A 26,791-nucleotide genomic window follows, 5' to 3' on the forward strand; every position below is an offset into this window, starting at 1 on the left:
CAGCGTTATCTTATCGAAAATTTCCGATAATAATGTGGAAACTTTTCCCAATCTCTTCCCTTTGAACGCTTCATTATGTTATTCTTGGTATTAATTTTGACGGAGCATCAATCTTGATTGGTCTATTTTTTGTCATAAATAATAACGTAATATCGAAGGAGTGGTACATGCCCAATGGACGCACGAATACTCGATTGTGTACATGTATTGCGCGTGGGGGGGCTCTAGGTGTTAAAATAGCCCTTTGCCACTAACTCGATGCCAGCCTATTAAACAGTTGAAGAGACTATTGTGTATAATAATGGTGACAGGGAAGATGTTACTATCAACGGTGCGCATTTATCGTAACGAGATCGTGATTTCATGCAATGAGGTGTTCCGCGTCAAGATGCCATCATCAGTTTTATTCAAAACGGAAGACGTGCTCTTTATGATGTCGAGTAAACAATCCTCATTGATATTTTGGTTTGTTTTTTTATTATCATCATGAGTTATGCAAAGATAACAGATATGGCATTTTGCATCCAATTGTAATTGGGAATTTATTCAATTGAATAATTATTTACATACAAAAGATTGCACATATTTATCGAAAATATCTCTGCTTCGCCGATTCCGTTGGCAATGCAATTTTTATCATTACAAACCATCGAGTACTGGCCTAGTGTGGATAAGGTTGATGCATTCAAAAATTTTCATTGATGTGAGTCACCGATTCTTATCTCGAGTAACAATAATTTTCATGTATTATAAAGTCCAATAATAAATCTAGAAATCACAGCAATTTGTTACATTAGAGCAATAGTACTAATCCTGCAATAAAATCATCTACTAAATCGTGTAGTCATTGATTATAAAACGAAATCAATTTCGTCTTTCAACAATTTCGTCTAGCACCGTATTGATATATATGGAGTGGGTGGAGCACAATGGACACTTGTCACTTTTTTCGAATGTCATTGGTAAAGTTCTTCATGAGTTATGAACATAAACTATGAATAAAACGTCGAATGTACCCATTTTTCCCCACTCTCCAATGCACTGAGAAAAAAACTTTTTTTGACAAATAATTTTTTTTGTAGAGAACAAATTATTTATTATCAGAAGCGTGTTTTCACAGGCCAATCATTTCTGGGTGATCCATGTTTAGCTTCAAGTATTACAATTATATTAAACTATTAGATGATTATGGTTATATTATTATCATTTACACTTATTTCAAATTATTTTACTTGAGAAAATTTAAATTTCGAAAAAGGGGAAAATAATTCAGTGTTCATTAATTGTAGTACTTGCAGCCTAATTTTCTGCAGAAGTAATTTCTTCTCTCAAGAAATTTTTTTGGCAAAAACAATTTTTTCCTCAGTGTAACGTCTCTATAACTCATAACTCATTGAATCAATAATTATGAACACTTCACGTATTCAAATACTGCCAACATCATTCTAAGTACATGAACGCCTCATGCCAAAACGGCATAGAAAAATCTTATTTTACATGTTAATTACAAGTTTTCAATACGAAATAACTGATGTAAAAAACAACGAAAGATAACAGAGTTTTTCCACGCAAATTGTGAACTTTCGAGGTTCTTTGTAAAATCTATACATAAGTATCAGGTACAAAGTGATATTTGACCCTGAATTACTTTAGAGTTTATATCGATTACCGAAGTAAATGGAAACCCTTCCCAAAAAGAAGGAGCAGGAGAAGTAACTGGCACCCTTGATAATCAAATTGATGATACTTTAGTCACCAACGTCTGAATCACCATCGCCGATGGCATCGAGAATGTGGAAGGCTATTCCGAGGAGAGCAGTGCCGAGGAGATCACCAGCAGCAGTCAGGTACGGAATTGCTAAACTGTCAGGATCCATTCCTCGTCTCCACATCCAAACAACCATCAATTGGCCTATGTACAGGAGGAGAACAACCTGAACCAAGTAAAAATATTACTTAAAGGATCAATCAAATCTTCTAAAACGAAAAAAAAAATATCAGAGCTTCCAAATTACAATCATGTGAATGCGTACCTGTAGCATAGCAGCAAAAAGATAAACGATGATGAAAATTGCAGTGAAGGAGGTGTGGCCAGCCTGAAGATAACTAATGGTATAACTAAATATCAAGTGCCCTGGAATGACCATCATTAAGAGCACTCTGGCAGTTCTGGCGTGACCACCTGTTCAAAAACATTAAGAACAAATCATTAATTCGAAGGATAAACTCTCCGACGAAAAATTATGAATCGAATATAATTTTGAAATGAAATCTGTAAGTGATGGTTAGACCAAAGCTATTATATATATGTCAATATTTTAGAACCATTTGTTGCTATTACTTGTGTTTTTCTGGTTCATAATTTTCAGTTTTATCTTCAAAATTTTTTAAGCAATAAAGAAATCCCTGATGAGATCTTTCCTAGACGACGAAAAGTTGTGTTCATCGAAAGCAAATTTTCTTTTTTTCAATTTAATCATCCAATTTTCAAAATCTTCTCAAGACGAAAAACTAAATATCAAATGGTTTAAATATCAAGTGCCTTGGAATAATCATCATTAAAAGCACTCTTTAATTACCCAATTTTCAAAAATTACGACCAACGAGAAACAAACATACCTGGAGCAAGAAAAACAGAAACCGGGCTGACACAGACCCTGGGTAATTTATGAGTCCCACTACTCTGCTCCTTATGAAGGGCAGTAGATATCCTACTGGCTTGCACAGCAACCAAATTCCCACCGACTCCATTAATCACGAGTTGGAAAACTGCAATGCCCTTGTAACTCGAAATTGTGTAATCGAGGATCAGTCCACCAATACTAGAATGATGAATCTCCGTTAGTGGTCGTAATTACTGTTTATCGAGAGAACTGGAATGCCGATACCAACCTGCTTATCAGCATGGCAGAGATGACTGGAGTCCAGCCATAATCAAGTACTTCTCTCGTGAAAGGATTTCTTGCTGCGATGTACCCCCAGACTGGAGTTGCCAGTAGACAAAAAGCAATTAATGTGGGTGCTATCCACGACTGTTGACCTGTAAAGTGAAAACAATGACAACAATTGCAATTAAGGCAATGAAACAAGGGACAAATGACTGATTTACCAATAGCCTTGAACAGAAGCGATGCAATCCAAGAAAGTAATGCCAATGTCGTTAAATCCCCCAGTGAGGCGGCAATTGGTGTTGCAACATTGTCAGGATTGATGTTCATACTCCTGGAGAGAAGTATAACAGCAACCATAACAAGACCAAGCAGGAAACTAGCAACTGAGGCTGTGACAAGTGCACTTGCACAAAGTAACAAACCATGATGAATATCAAATTGTGCCTCTGGTATCCAACCGAGTGTGACTGCTGCCAAGGACGCCAACAGTCCAACCACCATGGCTTGACACTGTATCAGGGCTAGATTACCAATTATTAACGTCCACTGTTCACTGCTCGTGTCCATGTGACCTAAATTTGCGTGGGTTGACAGACGCGATGCCAGAGTCATTTCTAAATTCCCCTTCAATCCTAACAGTGCAGGCACCAGTATGTACACCTCTTTTATTTTGAGGTAGACTGGCCAGTGCTGCGGGGAAAAATTCCAGGATGACTTCAATTCAACACGAAAATCCTAGCTTTAACCCTAGTCTGGTCTCCAAACGCGACCCTGCGATTGGTCATCTCCGCGGGGATTCCCCGCCGGGTTATTTAGGCTTTAGCGTTGCCGAATTCACTCTACACTGACCGGGAGCGTTTGGCGAGTTTCCGGCAACGTCGCGTCATCGACAATTTCAACAATTTTATTAAACAGAGGATAAAGAATTCATCTGTTCGAAATCATTTGTTTTCATTTGATCATTGATTTGATTTTTCCGTTAATAGTGGGAGTCGATTGCAAATATATAAAATTAGAAAGTCACTTTTTGAACTGTGACTGACTCGCTCGGGGAAGGGTTAAATAGAAGAGAAAACGTATGAGTGTATTTAATTTCATTTTTTTCCTCGCACATAAATATTTGTTATGAACATTCTTCCACATTAATCTCTGTTATTCCTCGATTGTCGAACTAACAAAGATATGACGTTCATTATGAATAATTGGTGCTAATTACTATTTTTTATCAATTCCCTCGGGGAATAAATTCGGTGAAATATTGGTGATTTCATGGATTTATCGGAGCGACAAGAAATCAAAAACGTTTTGTATCGATTGGGATCGATGAAATAGGAAGCTACTGAAAGTTTTGAATTTTTTCCTTACATTCATCAATAGTTATGCACTGAGAATGTTTTGACAGCGGTCCCACAACCCGACAGTTCGGTGTAAAGGTTAATGACGACGGAAGATTGGTAATACCTGCACTACGTCCAGTAGGAGGCTGGCAGCGACCATTCCAAATCCCGCCAAGAGAAAAGGTATGAACATCTGCACTGAAATTGTCCAGACATTCTCCTCGTCTGTTATCTCTGGGTGTTTGACACTCTTCCCACTCTTTTTGCTCCCCTCGGGGAAGTGTCTGGGGACATTTGATGAGAGCAATCTACTTGTGTCACTGTCATCACCTTCGTTATCACTGTCCACAGTCAGCTCGGTGGATACATCAGCAAGTGCCTTGCTGAGGGATTCTCCACTACCAAAACCCACCATTTTAGATATGGAACTAATACTTTTTGATCCTGGCTTCTTTCTTTTGTGCACCTCACGATTCTCCGGTGAGTCAATCGTGGCAATCCCAGCATGGCTCATGCTTGTTCAAGAGATGTTTTCGAATAACTGTGAAGCACTGGGTAGAAGAATCATTTGTTCAATCAATTGACTCTTGTTTCTCGTTTATTTCTCGTTTTTTACGTTAAGGGAAGGCAGGGTAAAATTGAGCTTCTCAGATCATCAATAACTACTGACCAAATGATGCAATTGGAATGAATCAAGTGTCATTTTGAAGCTTGGAAAAATACCTTCGAAGTGAAGAAACAATCGGCTGGTATTGATGATCAAAAAATGCTCATTTTACGGTCTTTTCAATCATTATTTTTGTTGAGTCCAGAGGGAACAAGCACGGAAAAATTATGTAGAGGAGTTCTGTAGGGCGTTCATATACGGTGATTTTGTATGTAATTCGATAGATTCGCTATATGATAGTCTCAGGATTTTTACATGTATTTCGTTCATAGAAATTCTTATAAGATTCGTATAAGCATTGAGACTTGGAGAATATTAATTTCATAAGCTCCAATTTAATTTGTTTATTTTTATCTTCATTCTTACAGAGTTCTGGAAATTTTGAAAGTCTCAATTTTTATCGGCATTTCAGAGCATTTCTATCGACAAAATACGTAAGGAAAAACTATTCGAATATGATATACGTCAAATCTATAATATACAGGTCCACCGAGAGAAAAATAATATTTTCTCAAACAAGTCTTTTTTGAAGTAAAAAAATAAAATATAGTGCTGTCCGCGTGAAAACTGTCCTGAGATGGAAATTATTGTCGAAAAAATAGATTTAGTTCTACTCCAAAGTTGTTCTTCTTTATGCGAGCGAGAAGTGTCATTTCTGGCACTAATTCTTCGTTATTGCATACTCCCATATATATTTTTCTCCAGAAAAATGGTCACTTTACGTGCAAAGAAGGAACAATAGTTTTTCGTTTTGTCTATTCAATAAAACAGACGAGAGATGAATTCTTGAATAAATAATAATGTTGAAATAATAGCAATATTGTAACTTAAGGATAAAATAGTTCTCGATAAACGTCCCTTTATAAGAGATATTTCCATGCTGAAAGGGCACCGTTTCGTGTGAATAATCCGCCTCTAGAGCGATTATTCAAATTTGAAAATTTCGAATTCAAATCAAACAACTTCTTTCTAGGTAGGGGAGAGTGGAGTGATATGAACACTTTCGACATTTTTTTCAAAATTAATAATTCATTGAACGATTGATGCAACGGAGTATTTTTTCCTCGTAAAGTACAATTCTTCCTCCTCGTGATGAGTCCAGAATGAGCTCAACTGATTAATTTATTTCTGAGGTATAAATATTTTGATAAAAGTAAAAACTGTCCATGTTGCCCCATCCTCTCCTAATTTTTGACTTGCGATTCTTTTGCTCCAAACAAGACTCGTTTGAGATGTCGTCCCCTTTCTCTCAGTACGATTGTTCCTCCGCGAGGACTTGAGCAGCTTTAGACTAAGAAGAGACTGGCAATAAATCAACCGCTGAGATCAAGCAAAAATAAATGAACTGACCTGACCCGGCTCCCTTTATAGACGCACATAGTCAGTGCACAAGTTTTGTTTTTCAACACTCATTTCGGGAATACAATAAAACACTAGGTCTGTCTAGACAGTGCGTCATGCTACATAGAAGCCATAAAATCCTGGTACGACTCACCATTTGGCTATTAGGATTCCACATTATCATATTCAAGTGGCAACAGCAGAGGAAGAAAATAAAAATTGTTAGATTCAACACGAATGTTAAATTATGTTAGGGTTTCTAAGAGAATTGGACAGCAACTACGAATCCTTCACCATACGGAGGCTTCAACTGATAAAACAACAGTATTGTAGCTATTTGTGGAAGAACAACTGTTTAAATAATAGGATTAAATAATGTTCGATATTAACCTCAAAAGTGCCTTCACTCACCCCTGCTCCATCAATATATTTTGTTTCGTGCTCAATCATTCACACGATTCGTTGGAATTCGAGTGATTTCGTGATGAACAAATGTCTCGCGATAAGCGAATCATCGGAATAATACAGTGTATGGTTTATTCTAATCAAGGAAAACCCGGTTTGCAACTGCTAGACACATCACCCGAAATTTGTAAACGCGGCGTTGCTAGATAGCTTTATCCTGTCTAAATGACGGATTCGATTGCTTTTATCAAATGCAAGAATTCACTTTATCATTACCGAAATTACTTTCGGAGGAACTGCCTTATTTTGTGGAATGTCGAACGAAAATTTCAAAGAAAAGAATAATGCGGCAACAGCGCCCAGACGTTTACTGTCACGTCGGTATATATTCCGGGGACGTGCGCATGCGTGGAGACGATGGCATTTAAATGCGCGTACATTGGTATCAAAGTTACAATATGAACGACAAAGCCCCAACTGCTATCTGCATTTGAAATAATAATTGTTTTAGGAATGAAAACAGTTCGCATCTCCGCACTGAGAAAAATTTTAATAGTAATCTTAACTACAAGGGAATTGTCGAAGAAATTATATTTACAGTAACAATAAACTTTGTAAATTAAACTAGGATTCATCGTTCGATTTACTATGTCAAATAGTGTCAGCAACATTATGATGTAATTTTCAGTTTAATGTAATAGTTGAATCTACAATGTTTATTGTTACCGTAACTATTATTTTTTTGACAATTCCCTTGTAGTTGAAATTACCATTGAAATTTCTCTCAGTGTGAGGAGTCTATTCTATCTTTTTTATCGAACATCGTTTATGTTGCAACATCCACTTGATTTTCAGGGATGCGTGCCTCTGCATTAAATTAATCAATCGGCGTAGATAGTGCTGAGGTAATACATCACACGAAGCGGGTGGAGGGACGGGTGAATTATGCACCAGAAATTATCATCTTGAGTTGGAAATATGGGCTTCCTTGGGGTTCGTTGAATATGTATCTTGATTGTTCTGTGAATATTTACAATCAACGACTATTCATTAAATCACGCGCACTACAATGTAATTGCGGATTACCATTGCTGTTGCCTGCAGCATTTTTTGAGTTGTCCATTGGTTGTGACTCAAATTTCACAATGCGTAAGAATATAGCAATTTTATATTTTTTGGGTGATTATTATTCGAGGGGCTACTTCCGAAATCATGGCGCCACGTTTTGATGAAATGTGAAATCATTGAAATCATCGAAATCACTGAAATGACGGGATTTCCACTCATGAAATCATTTCCGAAAAGATGCTGATGTCTTGAAATCATGCCGAAGTCATTTAAAATTAATGAATGTTTTAAGAGAACGCGACGAACTTTATTTATCGTGATTTCAATTATTTCATTGCCCCTGGAATCACTGATTTCAAATCTATGAAATCGTTCCATCGATTCGGAAATCATCGACTTCCTTTCTTCCCGAAATTACTGAAATTCATCCTGAAATCACTGAAATCTACCCTGCAATTACGTGAAGTCGACTTCATTTTGAAATCATGGTGTCACTTAATCAGGGAGTGAGTAGCCCCTCGATATTCTATAATTTTTTTAATCGACATCGTCTACATTTTAACTTTTTCAACTTTTAAGTTTCAACTTATTTTATTTCCTTGATGCGTGTTTCTGAATTGAATTAATTAATTGTCATGAAGAATGTCAAGCCCATATGCCGTACAAAACGATAAGAAAAACAAGGAAATAATGAACCAAAAATAACCATTTTTTAAATTTCATGATTTTTCTTTGAGAATTTATCTTACGGACATCCAAGTATCTTTTACTATTTAGTACAGACCACACTATCAATTCAACCATTTTTACTCATCAAATTTGTCAATAAAATCCCGTAAGAAAAACTGGGAAAAAATCATGAATATTCAAATTGTCCTTTAAATTGCATTTTGCACCGAATTATTATTTTCTGTAAACATTTATTGTTCACAAATAAGCAATGAATATTCATGACAACAATAGTTATTGTCTGTAGCATATTTCCAGTCGTCGATTTGTTCTGACTTTCACGAATTTCACAAGGCGTGAAAAAATCGACCCCTAAAATAACGCAGTGACATTTCTAAATTTCATGACGGATATTTCGTGACGTATCTATCAATCATCTTCATGGATGAATACTATTGCATAATCGTTCAAGTACTCGCGGGGGTAACATGAGATTGAAGCTGGCCGGGTGAAGCTGCGGGATTGGCAGCCAAGGGTCCAAGTACTCCTGAAATAAATTCTCAGCGCGAATGGTGCTCACTCTCGTTCTGCGCATGAGCAATCAATTTTTTCAGAGACACTATTTTGAAAACGCATTTTTGAAATTTACATTGTGCGCGGGACCTCAAAGGGAATCAACGCACATAGACGAGTGATTCCAAGTGTTGAAGGTTGGTTCCTAAACGGTGAAAAAAATCAACGGAAAGTAATTCTCAAATTCCGCTAACGGAGGAGCAAAATTTTGTTTCAAAGATTTTCATTTGAATTCAATAAAAAAATATGTAGAAATGATAAATTTCTGCCTTGCAGTATAATTTTCTCAGACGAGCAGTAGAATTTGTGTTTTTCATGAAACAATAACAAAATAAATAAATTTCACAGTAATGCCATTAAAATTTCCCATTTTCCTTCATTTTTGTTGATTTCTTTTCTTCGTTCATGACAATGAAAGCGATTATCCATCAAATTAATTAACACTGCGCGATTACGAATAATTGTAGGGATATCCTGGAAGATGGGACGTAAGAGAAAGCCAGTGAGTAAAGCAAACAGTGCGGTGAATCCCTCAAATAATTCCGAAGTATCGCCAAATGGAAATAACTCGAATGAGATTGATCCATCAACGACTTCGCAAACATCAATACTCGATATTTCTTCACGCTTGACACTTCCATTGAAACCCCCCGGTGTTGACTTGTCAGTCGACAGTGACGATGAAGAAATATTGGAATTCCAAATAAGACCTCGTTTTTTTTTCGTATCAAGTTTGTGCTTAGTCTGCATGAATCAGTGTACAATACATTGTGACGATTGTGGAATGGTGTCTTATTGTTCCGAGAAGCATAGGGAGGAGAACAGACCGCGGCATGCGGCATTATGTAAAGTTCTACTGGAAATTTGTCGGGGGATGGAGGGATTCTCCCTGGCGAAGACACTGCCGCCTGACTTGTACAGGTCTTTCCGGATAAAAACAATTAGTTTAGTCGAGCACAAAATGAAGAGAAGATTGGACCTGTGGGAGAGGGAGATCATGTTGTATCCGAGAATATGCGGATCCTGCGGAAAAGTGGACGAGTTGATCTGCTGTCCCGCCTGCGGGGTGGACTTTTACTGCGGACGGCACGAGCAGAACCACATCAAGTGGTGCAAAGAGTTTCAGGTCTTTCGGAGAATCCTCTGGATGCAGCATAAACACGGATTCGTCGAGCCCGATATTCCCGTTGTTTATTACAGGGAGGCGCACGTGCTGCCCGAAAATTTCGACTTTCTCATCTACGACATGTATAAAAATAGCCCGAGTTATAGGAGAATTGATAGCTACACCTATGCCAGTTTGTCGCACGTCGCCACTGCCCCGCTGACTGCATTGTTTGCCATGCAGAAAGCTATTCATGACTGGACTAGACGAACTAAATTTCGGATTCATGTAATTGGCGCCGAATTTCAGTTTGAATGCTCCTTACTGCGAGTGTGGGAGAAGCTTTTTCTTCATTTCCTACCGAATTTGAAGACTCTGACTATTGAATTCACCGGGCCGGAGTTGTATCTCCCACCGGCGCCATCGGAACTCCTGGGGAAAATCAAAATGTGCAGATCTTGTAAGTCCGCCGGCAAGAGGATCGAGATATCCTTCAACCCTCAGAGACTGTATCACGACGTGGAGAATGGATCGCAAGCTGATTTGATATGTCTGTTCAATCCTGGACTCTATCGAGAAACTGGTTTCGATAATGTTGATACGTGGCCGGGTACGATAATGAAATTTTGTGCCGCAAAGGTTCCCGTTGTCATCACGTCGTACACTGAGTTCGAGATACCGAGAGATGTCGAGCGGATAAAGTCTATTAGAGACATCCAAGTGCTGCTGGAGCCCCAACGGAATCCTTTCGGGACAGTCAAACCCGATAGGAATTTCGTTAGTGACGATGTCGTGCCACTCATGTACAAGAATTACTGCGTCTGTATAGTGAAAGGAGTGTGATTCAGTGTAGACTATTATTCTATTTAACTTCCCGATAGGGGAGTTATTTTACTCTTAAGGGGATACGTCGGTGAAATTTAAGTCTTCCCTGGGCCTTGGGAGTCATTGAACAGTTTGTGATATATGACGGAATATGGGAATAACTGGGGAATATCACGGACCCGATCGATGTTGCCCCGTATAACAACGAAAAACTTCATTTTTTCCCGTTTTTGCCTTCAAAATGCTCCTCGCGCGGTAGCTTTCGAACGATTTTAGTTTTCTTCAATGTTCGTGATATTCCAAAGAATAAAGTTAAGCGTCCGTTTAACTTTATAAATGAATCTCGAATTTCGTAAATTTTAGCCTACTCTAGAGACGCGAAATATTTACGAAATTCAAAATTCACTGATTCATTATCTATTTCGAATGAACTTTATTCTTTGGAATGTAACGAACATTTTAAAAAAAAGGTAAAATCGTATGAAAACTACGGCGCAAGGAGCATTTCGAAGGTAAAAACAGGAAAAAATGAAGTTGTTCGTGGTTACACGGGGCAAAATCGATTGCGTCCGCGATTTTTCCAAGTTATTCCCGTATTCCGTCATATATTACAAACTGTTCAATGGGTCTCAAAGCCCAGTGAAGACTTTTAAGTTTCACCGACGTATCCCCTTGATTGAGCAAAAATGTGACCAATTTCATTCTCAGAAATTATGATGGTGATGGTTCCGTAGTTTGTTACAGAGAGTCGCATGTGTAAAATATGTATAAAAATAGCGCAAGGTATAGGAGAATGGATAGCTACACTTATGCAAGTTTGTCGCATGTCGCTACTGCACCACCGACTGCATTGTTTGCTTTATATTTTAATATTGTTACGTGCACTGAGAGAAAAAATTATTCCTACCAAGGATTGATATTCTCGTCAGAAGATAATATTTTTTCAGAACGAATTGTTCCAGGACAGTCATTTTCAGAGAGTCCAAGTCTATCCTCAAAATAATAAACCGTAATAATAAACCGCCCCAATTATTTATTAACCTGTGTGTCCCTTTATTCTCCGTTGGACCTAACAATATATTGAGAGGAGTATGATTCAGTAGAGACGATTATTCTGTTTTCGTTCTTTTAATTGAGCAAAAATGTGACCAATTTCATCCTTAGGCACTAAAATTTTCGCTACTGTATGAGTATAAATACATTGGCTGGGATAAAAACATATTTATATAAAATATTTGATATGTATTCTCATAGAAAATGGTCCTGCATTTTCGTGTAGACTCGTGTCTACTCAAAATATCGACACACACTCATTAAATAAAATCCGTCGGCTGACCATTCATTCGTTCTGCGTCAACATTTTTTCCCCTTGCATCATAACGAATGAGCAAATTACAATAATACTAGGACAATGTTTAACATGGTTATCTCCAGTTCATTCATCAAGCACACTCAAAATAAATCTCATTGGCTGGGTAATACTCTCGATATAAAAAGGCGCTTTATCCTGGAAGCTTTCGTTTTCGTGCTCTTGGGAATGTCGGTTACTTTTATGATCTAATTAAGTTCGCTATAAAAGTAGAAACTAAGGAGAGAACATGATCGATGTGCAGTAATAGTGGGTGGAATAATTTAAAGTTCCACTATGTGGAAAGAATTTCAAATTGACTATCAAAACTCAAATGATTTTGAATTTTTCTGACTCTCAAGCCTCTCAAGTCAGACGCAACACAGCGAGGAATATAGTGAGGATGACGGTGGAAACGGGAGCGGAGAATATACTTCGCGAGGAGTTTGCGACTTCATAGAAGAAGCGGTTGTAAGCACGATCACAGTGGGAAGGCCAGTCCTTCAGGCAACTGGCGTAGGCTACAGCATGGGCGATGTAGTTTTGTTCGAAGGTACCTCTGAAGAGATGCGAATAGGGTCCTGAGGGAAAAAATCATCGGTTTTCATTCTTTCCCTTAGAAATGGAATTAATATGAATAAGTGAAGAACATTTTTCATGCACTTTTGGGCTCCAATGATGAAGTTTATAACTTTGAGAATTTTATAATTGTTTTAGAGAATTGTCTAATTGGTTTAGAGAATTTTATAATTTTAGGAGAAAATCAGTGCAATATGTGATTTTTTAATGATGGAATTTTCTGAAATGTCAGTAGTAATGTGAACTGTCAAAAATTTCTGGACTTTAACACAGAAATTTCAAACGAACATTTCCAACTGCGTATCTCTGTTTTTTTCTCTCATTGTTTAAGAATCTCAATTTTTCGTCGATTTTTTTATGTGGATACGCCTATGGTGTCATTAAGGGGGTCATTTTGGGAAAAGGTCTTCATTCTGCAGCGTCATCTATCGGCATTCTATAAAATTCTCTGGTTTTCTAGAAAAATCGAGAAAATCCTTCAGTGTTCTAGAAAATACCCGAAAATTTTTGGGATTTTTCCAATGTAATCTTGAATCTTCTTGAAAATCGAATAAAGATGAGTGTCTTGCATACTGCAGCAATCAACGTATAATTTTCTCGAAAATTCTAGAAATTTGGTGATTTTTGGAAAGATACAAGGAAAAATTTTCTATATTGGAGAAAATTTGGCGCTGTCTCAAAAAATTTGAGGAAGACAATTTGATACAATTGTTGTCTAAAAGCAAAGAATACAGACGTACCCACATAACATTATTGTTGCATGAAAGATACAGCCACCAACAAATTTTAAAAAAAAGTTTTTAGAATGAAATAAGGGTTCTTGATGAAACTAATGACAATGAATATAATTTTCACGTGAGTATCATACCAATAGCGTAAACTCCGACGTCTTCACCGCCATGTGTGTCATCCTTCAGGTACATTGGAGAGAAGAATCTATAGAACGGCTTTTCCCTATTGGAATCATCCTCAACAGGTCTCCAAATACCAGTGGAATTGGTACTATTCAGTCTATGATACATGAAACCTGGGCCATTGGCGTAGGTCAGGGTTTCATAAGGCCTAATTGTTGGATCGAGTTTGTTGTTGGCTAAGCCGAAAATATCATTGCCCCGCTCTGGGTAGCCATTCATCGTGAAACTGTGGGAGTGATCAGCCGTGACGATGATCAACGTTTCTTCGATATTCACCTGACTGAGGGAGATCTTAACCGCCTCCTCTAGCTCCGTCACTTCACGGAGTGCCAACCTTGCATAATTTTGATGATGCGCTATGTCGATTTTTCCACTCTCAACCTGGGGAGATTAATTTCATTGTGAGAAAACCGGTAACGAGACTGTTTGTCGCAGATAATTGTTCAGATTGACAGATAGGATACGCTTAAATTTACAGTTTCGCACAGGAGAATACGTTTGAAAGTGACATGTGGCCTTGCTTAATATCCGGGAAGTATCGCAGATATCCGTAAGTTATGAATTCACCGATTTCGCTGTCAGCGAGTAATTAGTGAGGAGGAAATACGGGGAATGATATTGATAAACTCAGGAGGCATGCGAGATTTTTCTCACATTTTTAGATAAGCGGGCATCGTTCTTCCTATTTAAGAAAAAATTTTTTTTTGACGAATACATATCAGTAATGAAGTGGTAAAACGGTTTAAGTTGACTCATTTCTCAGTTAAATTTTTGTGGAATATTTCCGAATCTAAGGAAGATAGCGTAATTTTTGTAATTACATTTTTTGTTATAACAACAATTTTGCTATTTCCTTTAGATTCCGAGATATTTATTGAAAATTTGCCAATAGTCAAAATTGACTTGAACCGATTTATTTACCACTTCGCTACTGATATTTACTTGTAGGAAAAAATATTGTGTCGTATTAAATTCTTCTTTAATATAATATTCATGTAATATTATATTAATATTATATGGCCCCCGAGTACAAAATTTCTTAACGAAAGAAAACATTTGGTCAGATTATTTACCATGAGGAAGAATCCGTTCTTGCTTTTCCGCAGCATTCGAATCGCCTGGAGTGTCATGTTCGCTAGGGTCGGCGTGTTTTCGGTTCTAACTTCATGGTAGGGCATGTGGCTCGATGCGAAAATCCCCAGGAGTTTCGACGCTTTGGCGATGTCCACCGACATAAGATCAGAGGCGTTCGTTACGAATTTCCCTTGGGGATTGAAGTCTTTCCAAATTGCTGTTAAATCTTTTCCATCGTCTCGTACGCAAGTTTCGGAGTCGAGGGGATCGTTCACGGGGTGACCCATATTTTGACCACCGCCTCCCATAATTACCTGTATGAACAGCAATTATTGAGATCTATTTCTTGCTTTTTAAAATTCAGTACTCCAGAGTCACATTTTATCTTCATGTGTCAAATTTCATCGTTTAGCATTCAATTTTCAGTGAATTTCAGGATAAAAATGAGGAAAAACACTTGTGATACTTTAGAGAACGCAGGATTTTTTGTTCTAAATTTTTTTCTTTGTGGTCACTATGAAAAATAATTAATTGTTGCAAACATTCGCTAATTTCTTTGGTTCAAATCACGACGCAGATTGCGGTCACTATGATAGCAGACCCATAAAACGAAGATTGTAAACTCTTCCACTGTAAAAGCTGCCCCATGTCCCAATTTGCTTAATATTTGTCAACAACAAGATCCAGAAGCTGTGCACATCCAGTCTTTTCAATGGCGAGATTGAGCTCAATGAGAAGGCCGGATATGTGGTACGATAAAAGAGTAGTCGTTTAATTGACAGTTAGCCTTGAACTTTCTTCTCCCAGGTCGTTAACATATATTCTCAAATTCACACTACGTCTGTCACGTGATCACTCACGTTAATTGTCTTCCGAACAGTAGGATCTTGACATCGTTCGTGATATTGTTACTGATTGTCGTAACTCTGGATTTAGAGGCTATTTTTCTTTTTTTGACTCTTATTCTCAATCATGATGTATTGTTGAAAATTTGTGGTAGAAATTTCAGGTACACTTGTCGAAAATTTTTAATGAGTTATAGTTTCATTGAAATTTTAAGAAATTTCATAATTGAAACTTCAAAATTTTATGTAAAAATCAATGGAAACTATAAATTTTGTACTCCCTCAGTAAATCGGTTCAGTAAATTATTCCATAGAAAATCCGGAAAATTCAAGTAAATATACTCTTGAATGTTCAATTAATTGAAAACAGTGTAATTTGGTGTTGAATAATCATGTTTTGATTGAAACTTCAAGTGAGTTGGGAAATCTCGGCTTCTTGTTGCTAAAAAATGTGGAATTCCATTGAATTTCCAATGAAACCTGAAATTTCATTATGTTCTCCTGAAAATTACTAGTTTCCCGCACCCGCAATTCAAATTTTTGAATTGCCTGACACTGCATTACGATAAATGCCAACAAACCTTAAATTTGTTCCCCGGGGTATCTTCAACCAACTGGCGCGCAATATCCTTCGCGCAATTTTTGTATTCCCTCGGAATATTGCTGTTACACTCCCAGTCTCGATTATTTACATGAGCGTAAAGTGCTGCTGGGGTTGCGTGGGTTATCCTCGTCGTTGTCACAAAACCTAAAACCCATTGTCTCTATTAATATCTCACAAATTATCTTATAAGAAGACTGATAAAAAATGAAAGGAATTCCGACATTGAGAAGAAAAATTCAGTCATGGTACACAGGCTTGAATGGTAACCCCGACATGGGCGAAGGTCACATTATGGCCTTTGAAATTCATTGAACATATTTTTATTACAGATAATTCTAACAAGGTCCACTCAACCACTGATTGTCTATTGAATACCCAGTTTGTGGACTATGAATAACTCATGTTCCACTATCGTATGCTGTATCGTTTTGTCTAGATAACGTCTGGGCATTCAGAATCGGGGATACGTTTCCTCACAGCCCAACAAGAATGTTATCAATCTGAGTGAATAAATATAAATAGTTGAATGGTTCGTCATAATTTGTTTATCAGTCCAATGTGATTCCAGTAATAGCTGCATTTAGATTGTCAATGTTATGCACTACTAATCTTTTTTGTCTGAAATTTCCGGTACATTTTTTTGAAATTTTTATTTCATTATAGTTCCATTGAAATTTGACGGATTTTCGATTTTGAAAATTCATAATTTTCGGAGAAATCAATGGAACGTAGAAATTTCAGTTCAGATATTCCGTAGAAATTAGGAAAATTCAGCGTAATTTAGTACCAAAGATTTATGTTTCGGAATTTGATTGAAATCAGAAACTTAATGATTTTTTCTCCTCTGACATTTCAATTTTTAGGGTAAAATCGTCCATGAAATTTCTTATTTATCGTGAAATTACAAAAAAGGGTTTTTCATGTTAGACGTTCATTGAAATTTTAACTTCTGCTCTAATTCTCAAACTCATTGTGAAAATTAAATATCCCATTCAATTGCTTCTCAATACATCTCCAATAATTTTGTTATCAATAAAGACCTGATAATTCCGATTGGATTAAATAATCCAGAAATTAACATACATTAATTCTCGTTAGAAATAGTAAGATTTTTTACCCAAAATTTCAGGAGTAATTCTTCAAACCCGATATTTCGAACAATTGGCTAGGGCGTGGGGGAATTATTCCTCGTTTAACCGGGATGCAGCGCGGAAATAAGTCGCGGTCGGAGGTGCCACGCCGACAGAGAAAAAAAATTTGATCTGCAGGGACACATGTCATTGATCTGAATCCCGGAAAAAATAGGCCACGGAAAAAGTAGATGAAGGGAAATTTTCTAATTTTCTAATTTCTAATTATCCGGAATCCATTCCGCCTACCGGAATGGATTCCTGATAATTAGAGACGGGTCCCTGAAAATCAGTCATTACTCGAAAAATGAGTGATGCCCCTGAAAAATCGTGATAATGTCACCGAAATTGGAGATAAATTCCCGAAGACCAGTGACATGTTCCCGAAAATCGCTATCATATCCCTGAAAATTAACTCTTATTTTCTCTGTGGATTTCCACCCGCTCTCTACGAATTTTCCAATGCCGTGCAATTTTTTGCGCGACTCAATACCGCGAGTGCCCTGAATTTAATCACCCTGAAAATGTCAATGAAAACTTAATTTCGTATTTAACCTGTATCCATGCCCGTTGCTTGGGCCCAATCGGCCAAGGTCGTCAGTTTTCTCGCTTCGTTGACAGTCGCGTCACAGGAGTTGTAGGAGGCCTTCGCATCTAAACCAATGACCTTGTACCGACTCTTGACGCCGGAAAATATAGCAGTCGCTGTACCAGCTGAATCGGGCACCTGCTTATCCACGTTGTAAGTCTAAAGGATAACGACGAAAATTGGAAAGAGGATTATACAACTCCGTCACGTGTGTGTTATCGCCGACTAAATTCCAAAGTTATGCGAGTAATGGGTTGTGTTTTGAGAGCCGTCTATAAAAATTAATTGCGCGAACGGACTAAGAAAGCAGGCAAATTATCGGAGAGGCTCGGAGGAATGAAAATCAAAAGATTGTTCCATATTTCAGTGATTCACCTTCGAGAATCCAGTGTTTGGAAATTCTTCGAATATCAATTTATATTCTTCACCAGCTAAACCTTTCCGCTGACCAGTCAATATTCTCCCCGATGTTATTGACGCCATTCCCATGCCATCGCCGATGAATATTATTATGTTTTTGGCACGTTTCTCTACATTTCTCATGCCCAATACCCTCTGCAAATTCTTCTGACCAGATTTCATCCAGAATGACATGTCTGATTATGAGAATTAATATTATTAATCTGTTTCAATTATACATGCTTAAAGTTTATGAGAAAATTACCCTCATAGTCCGTGGATCCTTGGCGCAGCGAGAACGAACGTTGGAAACTAACAGCCAGGCAGAGAAATACGAGACAATAGCCCATCTTTCTGCAATAATAGTTTACTGCAAGTTTACTTTGACGAAAACGTTTCGATTCGAGTGATGAGTTGGCGAAAATTCATTGATTGCATGGGAAAGTTTATTTCAAAGTGTCTTTATGATTGCTGACAACTGTTATGAAATGAAAATATGAATTGTTTTGGAAATTTAAGCGAAAGTGGAACTTCACGGAGAAAAAAATTAATGAAAAAAGAGAAAACTGCATTTTCCTCCCGTTCAGAGAAATATGCGCAGAAATGGCGCCCAGAGTTATGATCATCGGAAAGATATCTTTTGAAAAATATTTGAAACAAAATGCCCGCGACAAAACATTACGGAATGGTTTAAATTTTCTGAAAATAGGACGACATTTCTCTTAACTCACTAAATTTACTACATTTATACTTTTTTTTCTTTTTAGAAATGTTTGTCAAATTTTAGTTCCGCTGCACTTTCAAGCAATTTCAGAGTTTTATGGAACAATTAAGGAGGACTGTAAATTTTATTTCAATTTATTTATCAAAATTAATAGAAATCGGGTAAATTCTGCATAATTTAGCACTAAATATTCAGGTTTTCCTTAAAAATGCAAGAAATCCGATGAATTCTCCTCTTAAATGTTTGGAATTTCAGAGAATTTTCAATGAAACCCGAACTTTCATGATTTTTTCCCTCTAAAACGCCTTCAGTGTCACTTTCCTGAAAATTGCTAGCCGACCGTCCATCCAATTTCAATTTTTTTCTAACGGTGTATCCGATAATTTACCCTTCGCTTCGCATTTTTCCGGTGTTCAAATAAAAATCCCTGCACCGTAATTTTTCACGTGACTTTTCTCTCCCTGTGCTGACATGGAAAAACAATACATGAATGTCAATCGAATGGTTCTTGCACTGGAATATACGAACTGGGTGTTGAAGCGCGACGTGTTTCACCAATTTGCATAGCTAAACTGCACCGGACGAAACTGATCACAGGGTCCAAACTAAAAGTGTTACGCTGCAGTCTTTATATTCACTCAATCCGAACATTTTCGCGTTTATGATTGCGTTGGCTTGCAAATCGCTGGAAAAAACTGCCGAGCCAGTGGACCATTACCGAATCTGTTAGTGATATCGACCTCGAGATACAACATTGACTTTTTCTTAAAATGTTGCACAAATTCACGGAATCACTGACCTCCCTCCAATGGAAACTGAAATTTCCATCGAAAGAAACTAATAAAAGAAATCCCGAACGATGAAAATAGATCGATATAAGAATTCCCTATCGCGCGGAATCGAATTTCGATTATGAAAAACAATTAAATTCCAGAAAATTGTTGCACAAATTCGCAGAAACACCGATCTTTTCCCCCAATAAATGAAATTTGCAAAAGAATACGAATAAATCACGAATGACGAAATTAAATCAATATGAGGATTGCATTTCGTGCAGAATCGAATTTTGATTATGAAAAACAACTAAATGTCCGATAATTGTTGTCCAAATTTTCGGAAACGCCGATCTTTCCCCCGATAAATGAAATTTCCAAAGCAATACGACTAAAATAAATCACGAATAATGAAACTAAATCGGGATGAGGATTGCATTTCGCATGGAAGCGAATTCTGATCATGAAAACCAATTAAATTGACCTGATGACCGACTTACGAGAAGAACATTATGAAGCACGATGAGGCGTACAAGGGGCGACTAGCCGGTAGTTGAGTTAGTCGGGCTCACGAATTTCCGGTGGTAATGATTCCTTTCAATTCCTCTCCATTCCTTGACACTTGGCTCAAATGTCTGACAATGATTTTTTAATTCCCGCTGAGCCCAGGTCGAGACTCTTGTCAAGTGATGAGAGCTTGACGATGTGCTGGCGCACGTCGACTAGTACGACAAAACGTGCAAGTTTGTCACTTTATATAGCACTGCCTGCGGGGGCTCGGTTAGGTCGGACTAGAGCCGAGTGAGTCTGCGAGTGTCGTCGGTAACGTGACGTTGGATTGTTTGGATAATCGTGTACACGAGCTGGAAACGCGCAAGGGAGCCACGATGTGGATCAGCAGGCACATCAGTCCCCCGACCATTCAAATACACGCCTCGGGGCGAGGAGGGAACTACCAACACACTCAGAGTAAAGCGCGTTGGATTGAGGAGTCCAGTTAGAGGGGTATAGAGGGTACCCTTTGCCTCCAGCCCCTCCTGCTCTAATCTCTCGCAGATAATTCTCACGCTGGACTCGTCAAAGCCAGCGACAAACTTTTCCGTCAGTTTCAGAAACTCAGGCATTTTTATTCCACAATTCCTCCATTTTTCCACCAATTTTCTGCAGCTACTATTCATCAAATCAATTAGACATCTGTCTTTCAGAGCCATTGTGCAACGGAATTCCGCTGTTCTCCGGAATTATCCTTAATTATGTTTACATAATGGAAATATTTTCTGAATAATTTTCGCCACGATTTTGTTGAAAATGTTATTAGAGCGATTAATCGTCTTGCGGTGGAATTTGAGATTAAAAATACATGAGTAATGGGGGAAAATTGCGAGTAAATGCCTCTGCATCAATTTGTTTGCACCAAGTGATAAGATATCACGTCTTACTGGACATCAATGCAAGCTCCTCCGGCAGATCGGAATGAAGCTCGACACTTCTCGTCGCATCGCTTTTATACTCTGGGCATGTCGATATGGGCTGTTGTGTCGTGATTAATTGCAATGAGTCGTCAGAAATTATATGATTCTTCAATTGACACACGTGATTGCATTGATCCAGAAAACGTGCTGGATATTTTTCATTTTTTCATCACGAATCTGAAGCGTGGGATTTACTGACATTGCTGTGTACTTGCCCGTGCGAATATATTTGCGAGGGAATTAATTGGGAAAATTTCATTGCGTGTCGTTCGGAGAATACAATTTGCGAGAATGATGCAAGGGTGACAAGACTTGGGCAAACGTGATGGAGTGATTTCTAGTGGCTAATCTCCATAAATTCCCGGACATTTTCGTTAATTGTTATTCTACTATATTGAGATTAGGCAAATGGAAAAGGAATTCCGCGAAATGGCCATCATTTTTCCTTCCTCGAGTGTAAAAGTAAATTTATCTATTACCAAATGAGTAAAAAATTTGTATTACTAATTTTCGAAGAGATAAGCGACAAAAAAACATGATTCAATTATCGGGGATTCGAGCCCTCCAGCGGTAGCAAATCGCTGGGTCATCATTGGCGCACGAGAGACACATCCCGAAATGGGGAAAGAGCGGAGTTCAAAGCTCACGCGTTTACGAGTTCTTTGGAAAGAGTGTTCAGCAGGCGTACACGTTCCGGCGAAATCTATCGGGCGGTTGCAGCACGTGTTTCTCCGAGCGTTATGATGCTTCGATGGGTTAATGCGAACGTGATCGTCCCATGGTGATTTAGTTTCGGGCACCCCACTAAGGAAAGCAAACATTCGTACTGTTAAATATAAATCCGGGCGTTATCATATCGATGAACAAACAAGAAGGAACGAATGTCAGTGTAATTTTTGCTTGATTAAGGGTCACTGACTTTTGACGATTTTTTGTGGATAAATAATGGAGAACGGGTTTATCGGAAATTGTGGAGATTAGCCACTTTCCTCATTCTTATATGCAGCGTTGGGGCGTGGGGGGTCAAATTCCACCTGAGGCGTTTGTACCCCCCCCACCCCCACTCTTTTTTCCATGAATTAGCCCTCTAGCGGCTGTTGGCTCATTAGCAAAGTGGTAATCTGCGAAAGATTATCGATATTTTGTTTTGTGACGAATTAATTCCGTAATCTTTATGACACGAAGAGCTTTTCTTTAATCGAAGTGGCGAATTGTTGAACACTGCTGGAAAAAAATTGAAATTTCAGGGATACTTTGACTGTAATTTTCAGGGGAGTAACATTGAGTTCGATTTTGGGAGGAAAATCATAAAATTTTTCAATTTCCCTGAACGCTCCAGGGAATCCCGATTTTTCCGCAGCGGGAATACGGGAGTTCCCCAATTTACTTGAATTCTCAATTGAAATCTACGGTATTTCTAAGAATAAAAGCAATTAATTCATCAATTTTTTAATTGTAACTTCAGTGGAGCTGTAGCTTGATACAGAAAGAAATTTCCAAAAAATGTACCGGAAATCTCAGCTGGAAATTTTTAACAGTGAATGGCCGTGTTTGCGCAGAAATAAATCCCCGTATTTTTCTGATTATCGCAAGGTCACGCGACGGAGCCGGCTCTGATTGTTCAAATAAAATTATCCCCAAAGATAAGACGCGGTTTTGCATATTGCAATGTTCAGAGACAACAGCGTCGAAAAATTCCTATTGAGTTGCTCAATTGCTCGCAAATAATTTATCCAACAAGTGTCTGTTTTTTTCATGTTAATTGAGTAATGTCTCCAGTGTCACTCAGAATATATCTTCTCTCCTCAATTACCAAAGGATTTAATTGGTTCATGCGACTCTGCGTCCTATTTGTAATGAGAGGGGGCAGGGCTGGCTTAAGCTGTGATGTCACACGATATTTTTTTTCCATTATCAAGCGAGGGAATTGCAAATGCAATTTTCATTACTTTGCGCTTCGCGTGCGCAAAATCCCACTTTCCACACATTGCGATAAACAATGGGATTCGACACTCGTGAGAAAAGTGTCCATGACCCTCGGGAGGGCAGCACTCACCTTCGGCGAGTGCTACACACCTCCCACGAGTCAAAAAACACTTTAACACACTCGTATCGAAATACATTATTTGTTGATATCTCCTTTTTCTCACGGAAGAAAAGAGAGGTTCTACGAGCTCTTCGGAATATTCAAAGATTCATGAAGAGGAATATCGGAATATTAATGCTGAGTCTTCTTTTCTTTGTTCTGGTTTCTTAATTCAATTTTATAGAAAAAAAAAATGAAAAATTCGGGATAACAGGGAAAAACAGAGGTTTCACCAGTTCTCCAAGCAATCCCGAAGATTCACGAAGAGAAATTTCAGAATGCCGTCATGACGACAATTTAATAAGTTAAGAATTGCTCACAGAGCATCGCATAAAGATTTAATTGTTCAATTACTCTTTAGTCTTCTTTTTCTTATTCTTGTTTTTTAATTCAATTTTATGAAAAGAATAATAAATTCGTCATACCAAGGGCAGTCGTGGATTTTGTGGCGTAATATTCAAGGGCCCATGTTTGTGACAGCTTGTGATTGAGGAAAGTCCAAAGTACAATGTTGAAATAAAAATGAAATTTCGTGGACAGTTGACTACTAATTTTCAAACCAGTGACACTGAATGCAATTTAGGGGAAAAAATCATAAAATTTCAGGTTTCACTGAAAATTCAGTAAAAATCCAGAATTTTAAGCAGCATAAAGACGAGCATTCCTTAATTTATTTGAATTTCCAATCTGATATGAATATTCAGTCCCAAATTACATTGAATTTGAAATCTGAAATTTCACGATTTTTCCCCCTAAATCGCTTCCAGTGTCGCTGCCCTGGAAATTTACTAAAACATTCACCGGAATTTTCTGGTTTTCTGCTCATTTTCCGGGAAAAATGGAACTGAAATTTACAGTTCTGGTTAATTTTTCCACGAAATTCTGAATGACGAAATGCCTTGAAATTTCACTGGCAATTAAATTCCATAAAAATTTCCAAAAGTGCACCGGAAACTTCAGCCAAAAATTGTTAACAGTGTGCGCGGTACGTAATATTTGAATACCCCTTTCGCTCGGGCAGTAAACCCCACTCGCCAAAAAATTGGTTTACCAACCCGTCAGGTAAACGGTTTTGCCCACAGCCCCCCTGGTAAACCCACACGATAACAGACTTCAAACAGTCGGGCTTATCGGCGCTAGATGTCGCGTGAAGCCGTCAACAGTTTTGTACGCGAAATGTGCTTCGGAACGACCACCGCGGTGTTTTAGAGCACGCATGCGCAATACCACTCAATACACTCCGTCCGATACGCCTGACATTTACACGGGCCGGTGAGAACCCGACAGGGACAGAGGAGCCAGACCCTGAACTGGTTCGACACGGTCCTCGAAGCAGCCAAGATGGCGTGTGTTGTACGGTTTTTGTAAGCAGCGTGGACTCCGTCATCAGGGGGATTAATTTTTTACTGATCCTCACATAAAATCGCATAAAATTGAAAAATAAAACACGTATCAATCGACAACCCCACGATGCCCGGTCCAGTGTTGTAACCGTGGATTATGCGATTCTCTTTATTCACTCGAATGATGTTTGAAGAACTTGATTCACAAGAGGTGAAAAAAAATGTACGTTTTTCCCGCGAGGGTATGAGAGAGGGAGGTTAACGCAATAAAAAAAAATATCAGGTATAGAACAGTTGTTTTTTGGGGTCACACCCCGCCACCCCGGGAAATCCAGTGCCGTTAGGATCTGTTGATACAGCCGGTCGAGTGTTGAATGTTGACAGTGAAAGTGTGAAAAAGACAGTGGAAAAGGGTAAACAAAACGAAATGAGCGCTGTGACGCCAAGCGTTGTCGAACAACCGGCGGAATCGTGTCGTGAGAGTGAGGTTGATGCTATTATTGAGGAGAAAAATCGCCTGATAACGCGTCAGTATGCTGAGATCGAACGTCTTCAGCGGGAACTCGCGGAGATCATCGGGGAGAGGGATGCACTGCTCTGCGAGGTGTCAAAATTCAAATTCGAGCTCGAAATATCAGATCTCAAACGCCTCCACGATGACAGGTGAGTCGTATTTCATGTATTCTTGTTGCATTTATTTATTCTCTGGTTCATCATTCAATTGGTATCGTTTTTGGAGTCAGGGACCTCGTGAGGCAATCTCTGGAGACACTTATTTTTAGTGTATATTTATATTCCGTTTCGCAACGACTCTGAAGGATGAGAATTGTGTGGCAATCGCGGCGTTTATTCGCGAGAAATTTCAACGGTTTTTCTATTCTAGTCGCGGATATTATTATTCAGTGGAAAGGTCCTATTGAATTACTCATGATTTTCTCTACCCAATTTGGTGGTTCACGCAGGCGTTGTTTCGACATTTTATTTTTTTTTCGAAGCATCGATAAATCAATTGGATACAGGGGCAATTAGCTCCATGGACCGGGGAAAAAAAGGATGGAAATGTAGACAAACTTAGTTGTTCTCGCCGGGCCAGCTCAGGCAAACAGCCAATAGCCCAATGTTAGTGCTGTGTAATCGAATTAGTGTTTGACTGGGCGTGCGTCGTTGGCGCGATTTTTCATTGATGGATCAGTTCCTTTTTTTACCTCGTGCTTTTATTGGCTCCATTCACACTGCAGTACGTGGAATATTATTCGGATTCTAGGAATGCTCGCATGTATTCTACGGCCTTGCACACGTTTCGGACGAAATTTCGTGGGGAGTTTTATTTGTTTTTGTTATTTACGTGATGCCATAGGGTGAATAATTTATTTGAATGCATAATTTTGAATTATACTCGTGTAAAAACCCGGATATATCTTATAAAAATGTTTTTAAAAAATTGAAGTAATTGCTGCATTTGAATTCACGAATCGGGAGTATTTTATGATAAGATTACGCAAATAAGCTATATTCGTCAATCTTTAATGGCGATTACTGATTGATTGATTTTGCATTTCATTAATTATGAAAAATAACTGGATTTCTCCATTACATTTTATACCGATCGCTGTTTGAATTCAATATAACTTTAAGATGTTCACGGAGTTTCTGATTTATCCTGGAAACTCGACGAAATTCAGCCTCTCATGTTAAGCGATCATTGATAATTCCCAACTAATTGGGAAAATTAGACACCACGTTATGAATTTTCAATAATTTTCATTATCATATAGACCTGAAAATTGTTATTTCATTGAACCCTCTGGAAATTTCAGCATAATTTCGAAACAGAATACATCAATAATCAATTGTTCCATAATATGAAGAATGATTACCTTCATATCGTGAAATTTAACTTAATTCGAACAGTACACAATCCATTACCATTCGACATTTGGAAAAATCAATTTCCGTAGTATTTCCCCGCCCAATCATCCCATCATTTCCGAACATTTGAAAGACATTTCTTCTTTCTTCAGACATCCCTC

General features: G+C 38.1%; 4 protein-coding genes and 1 long non-coding RNA gene across 11 annotated transcripts in view; 3 read left to right on the top strand and 2 right to left on the bottom strand.

Annotated features, from left to right (window-relative positions):
• Window positions 1-516: 516 nt before the first annotated feature.
• Window positions 517-6,998, bottom strand: LOC107048056 (solute carrier family 41 member 1). Of its 4 annotated transcripts, XM_015271033.1 has the most exons (8): window positions 6,627-6,998; window positions 6,391-6,546; window positions 4,353-4,779; window positions 3,110-3,581; window positions 2,893-3,040; window positions 2,620-2,822; window positions 2,034-2,182; window positions 517-1,934 (listed from the first exon to the last, which is right to left on the bottom strand). In XM_015271033.1, exons 3-8 carry the CDS (start codon window positions 4,740-4,742, stop codon window positions 1,749-1,751), a joined length of 1,548 nt encoding a protein of 515 aa, XP_015126519.1. In that variant the 5' UTR covers window positions 4,743-4,779; window positions 6,391-6,546; window positions 6,627-6,998; the 3' UTR covers window positions 517-1,748. The 4 variants fall into 4 exon arrangements, with proteins under 4 accessions (XP_015126519.1, XP_015126511.1, XP_015126504.1 ...); XM_015271025.1 differs by lacking the exon at window positions 6,391-6,546 and having other exon boundaries at window positions 6,648-6,998; XM_015271018.1 differs by lacking the exon at window positions 6,391-6,546.
• A 2,038-nt stretch (window positions 6,999-9,036) lies between these two features.
• LOC107048094 lies at window positions 9,037-11,385 on the top strand. Its single transcript, XM_015271077.1, has 2 exons — window positions 9,037-9,088; window positions 9,419-11,385. Exon 2 carries the CDS (start codon window positions 9,433-9,435, stop codon window positions 10,897-10,899), a length of 1,467 nt encoding a protein of 488 aa, XP_015126563.1. The 5' UTR covers window positions 9,037-9,088; window positions 9,419-9,432; the 3' UTR covers window positions 10,900-11,385.
• Window positions 11,386-11,389: 4 nt separating this feature from the next.
• LOC114841049 lies at window positions 11,390-13,095 on the top strand. Its single transcript, XR_003783001.1, has 2 exons — window positions 11,390-11,664; window positions 12,592-13,095. It is a non-coding gene; the product is annotated as an uncharacterized LOC114841049 (long non-coding RNA).
• On the bottom strand, window positions 11,972-20,646 carry LOC107048079 (alkaline phosphatase 4). 2 transcript variants are annotated; one of them, XM_015271056.2, is made up of 8 exons: window positions 20,361-20,646; window positions 18,629-18,717; window positions 18,340-18,560; window positions 17,931-18,123; window positions 16,223-16,389; window positions 14,796-15,110; window positions 13,677-14,103; window positions 11,972-12,810 (listed from the first exon to the last, which is right to left on the bottom strand). In XM_015271056.2, exons 1-8 carry the CDS (start codon window positions 20,369-20,371, stop codon window positions 12,596-12,598), a joined length of 1,638 nt encoding a protein of 545 aa, XP_015126542.1. In that variant the 5' UTR covers window positions 20,372-20,646; the 3' UTR covers window positions 11,972-12,595. The 2 variants fall into 2 exon arrangements, with proteins under 2 accessions (XP_015126542.1, XP_015126551.1); XM_015271065.2 differs by lacking the exon at window positions 20,361-20,646 and adding an exon at window positions 19,616-19,636.
• Window positions 20,647-24,721: 4,075 nt separating this feature from the next.
• Window positions 24,722-26,791, top strand: part of LOC107036199 (IQ motif and SEC7 domain-containing protein 1) — a 63,944-nt gene continuing 61,874 nt past the window's right edge. For all 3 annotated transcript variants that reach the window (XM_015253983.1, XM_015254031.1, XM_015253991.1), the window contains exon 1: window positions 24,722-25,424. In XM_015253983.1, coding sequence (XP_015109469.1) covers window positions 25,189-25,424 — 236 coding nt within the window. In that variant the 5' untranslated portion in view covers window positions 24,722-25,188. The remainder of the gene's footprint in view (window positions 25,425-26,791) is intronic.

The sequence above is a fragment of the Diachasma alloeum genome, unplaced genomic scaffold (assembly GCF_001412515.2).
Source record: "Diachasma alloeum isolate Michigan unplaced genomic scaffold, Dall2.0 Dall_scaffold_00176, whole genome shotgun sequence".
Lineage (NCBI taxonomy): Eukaryota > Metazoa > Arthropoda > Insecta > Hymenoptera > Braconidae > Diachasma > Diachasma alloeum.

Coding starts and splice junctions, on each gene's coding strand:
- LOC107048094 (XM_015271077.1), top strand. CDS start 9,433: ATGGGACGTAAGAGAAAGCCAGTGAGTAAAGCAAACAGTGCGGTGAAT.
- LOC107048079 (XM_015271056.2), bottom strand. Junction 15,111..16,222: donor CCCCGGGGAACAAATTTAAG/GTTTGTTGGCAT, acceptor CTGTTCATACAG/GTAATTATGGGAGGCGGTGG. Junction 12,811..13,676: donor CGTCGGAGTTTACGCTATTG/GTATGATACTCA, acceptor TTTTTCCCTCAG/GACCCTATTCGCATCTCTTC.
- LOC107048056 (XM_015271025.1), bottom strand. CDS start 4,742: ATGAGCCATGCTGGGATTGCCACGATTGACTCACCGGAGAATCGTGAG. Junction 2,823..2,892: donor TCTGCCATGCTGATAAGCAG/GTTGGTATCGGC, acceptor TCATCATTCTAG/TATTGGTGGACTGATCCTCG. Junction 1,935..2,033: donor TTTTTGCTGCTATGCTACAG/GTACGCATTCAC, acceptor TACTTGGTTCAG/GTTGTTCTCCTCCTGTACAT.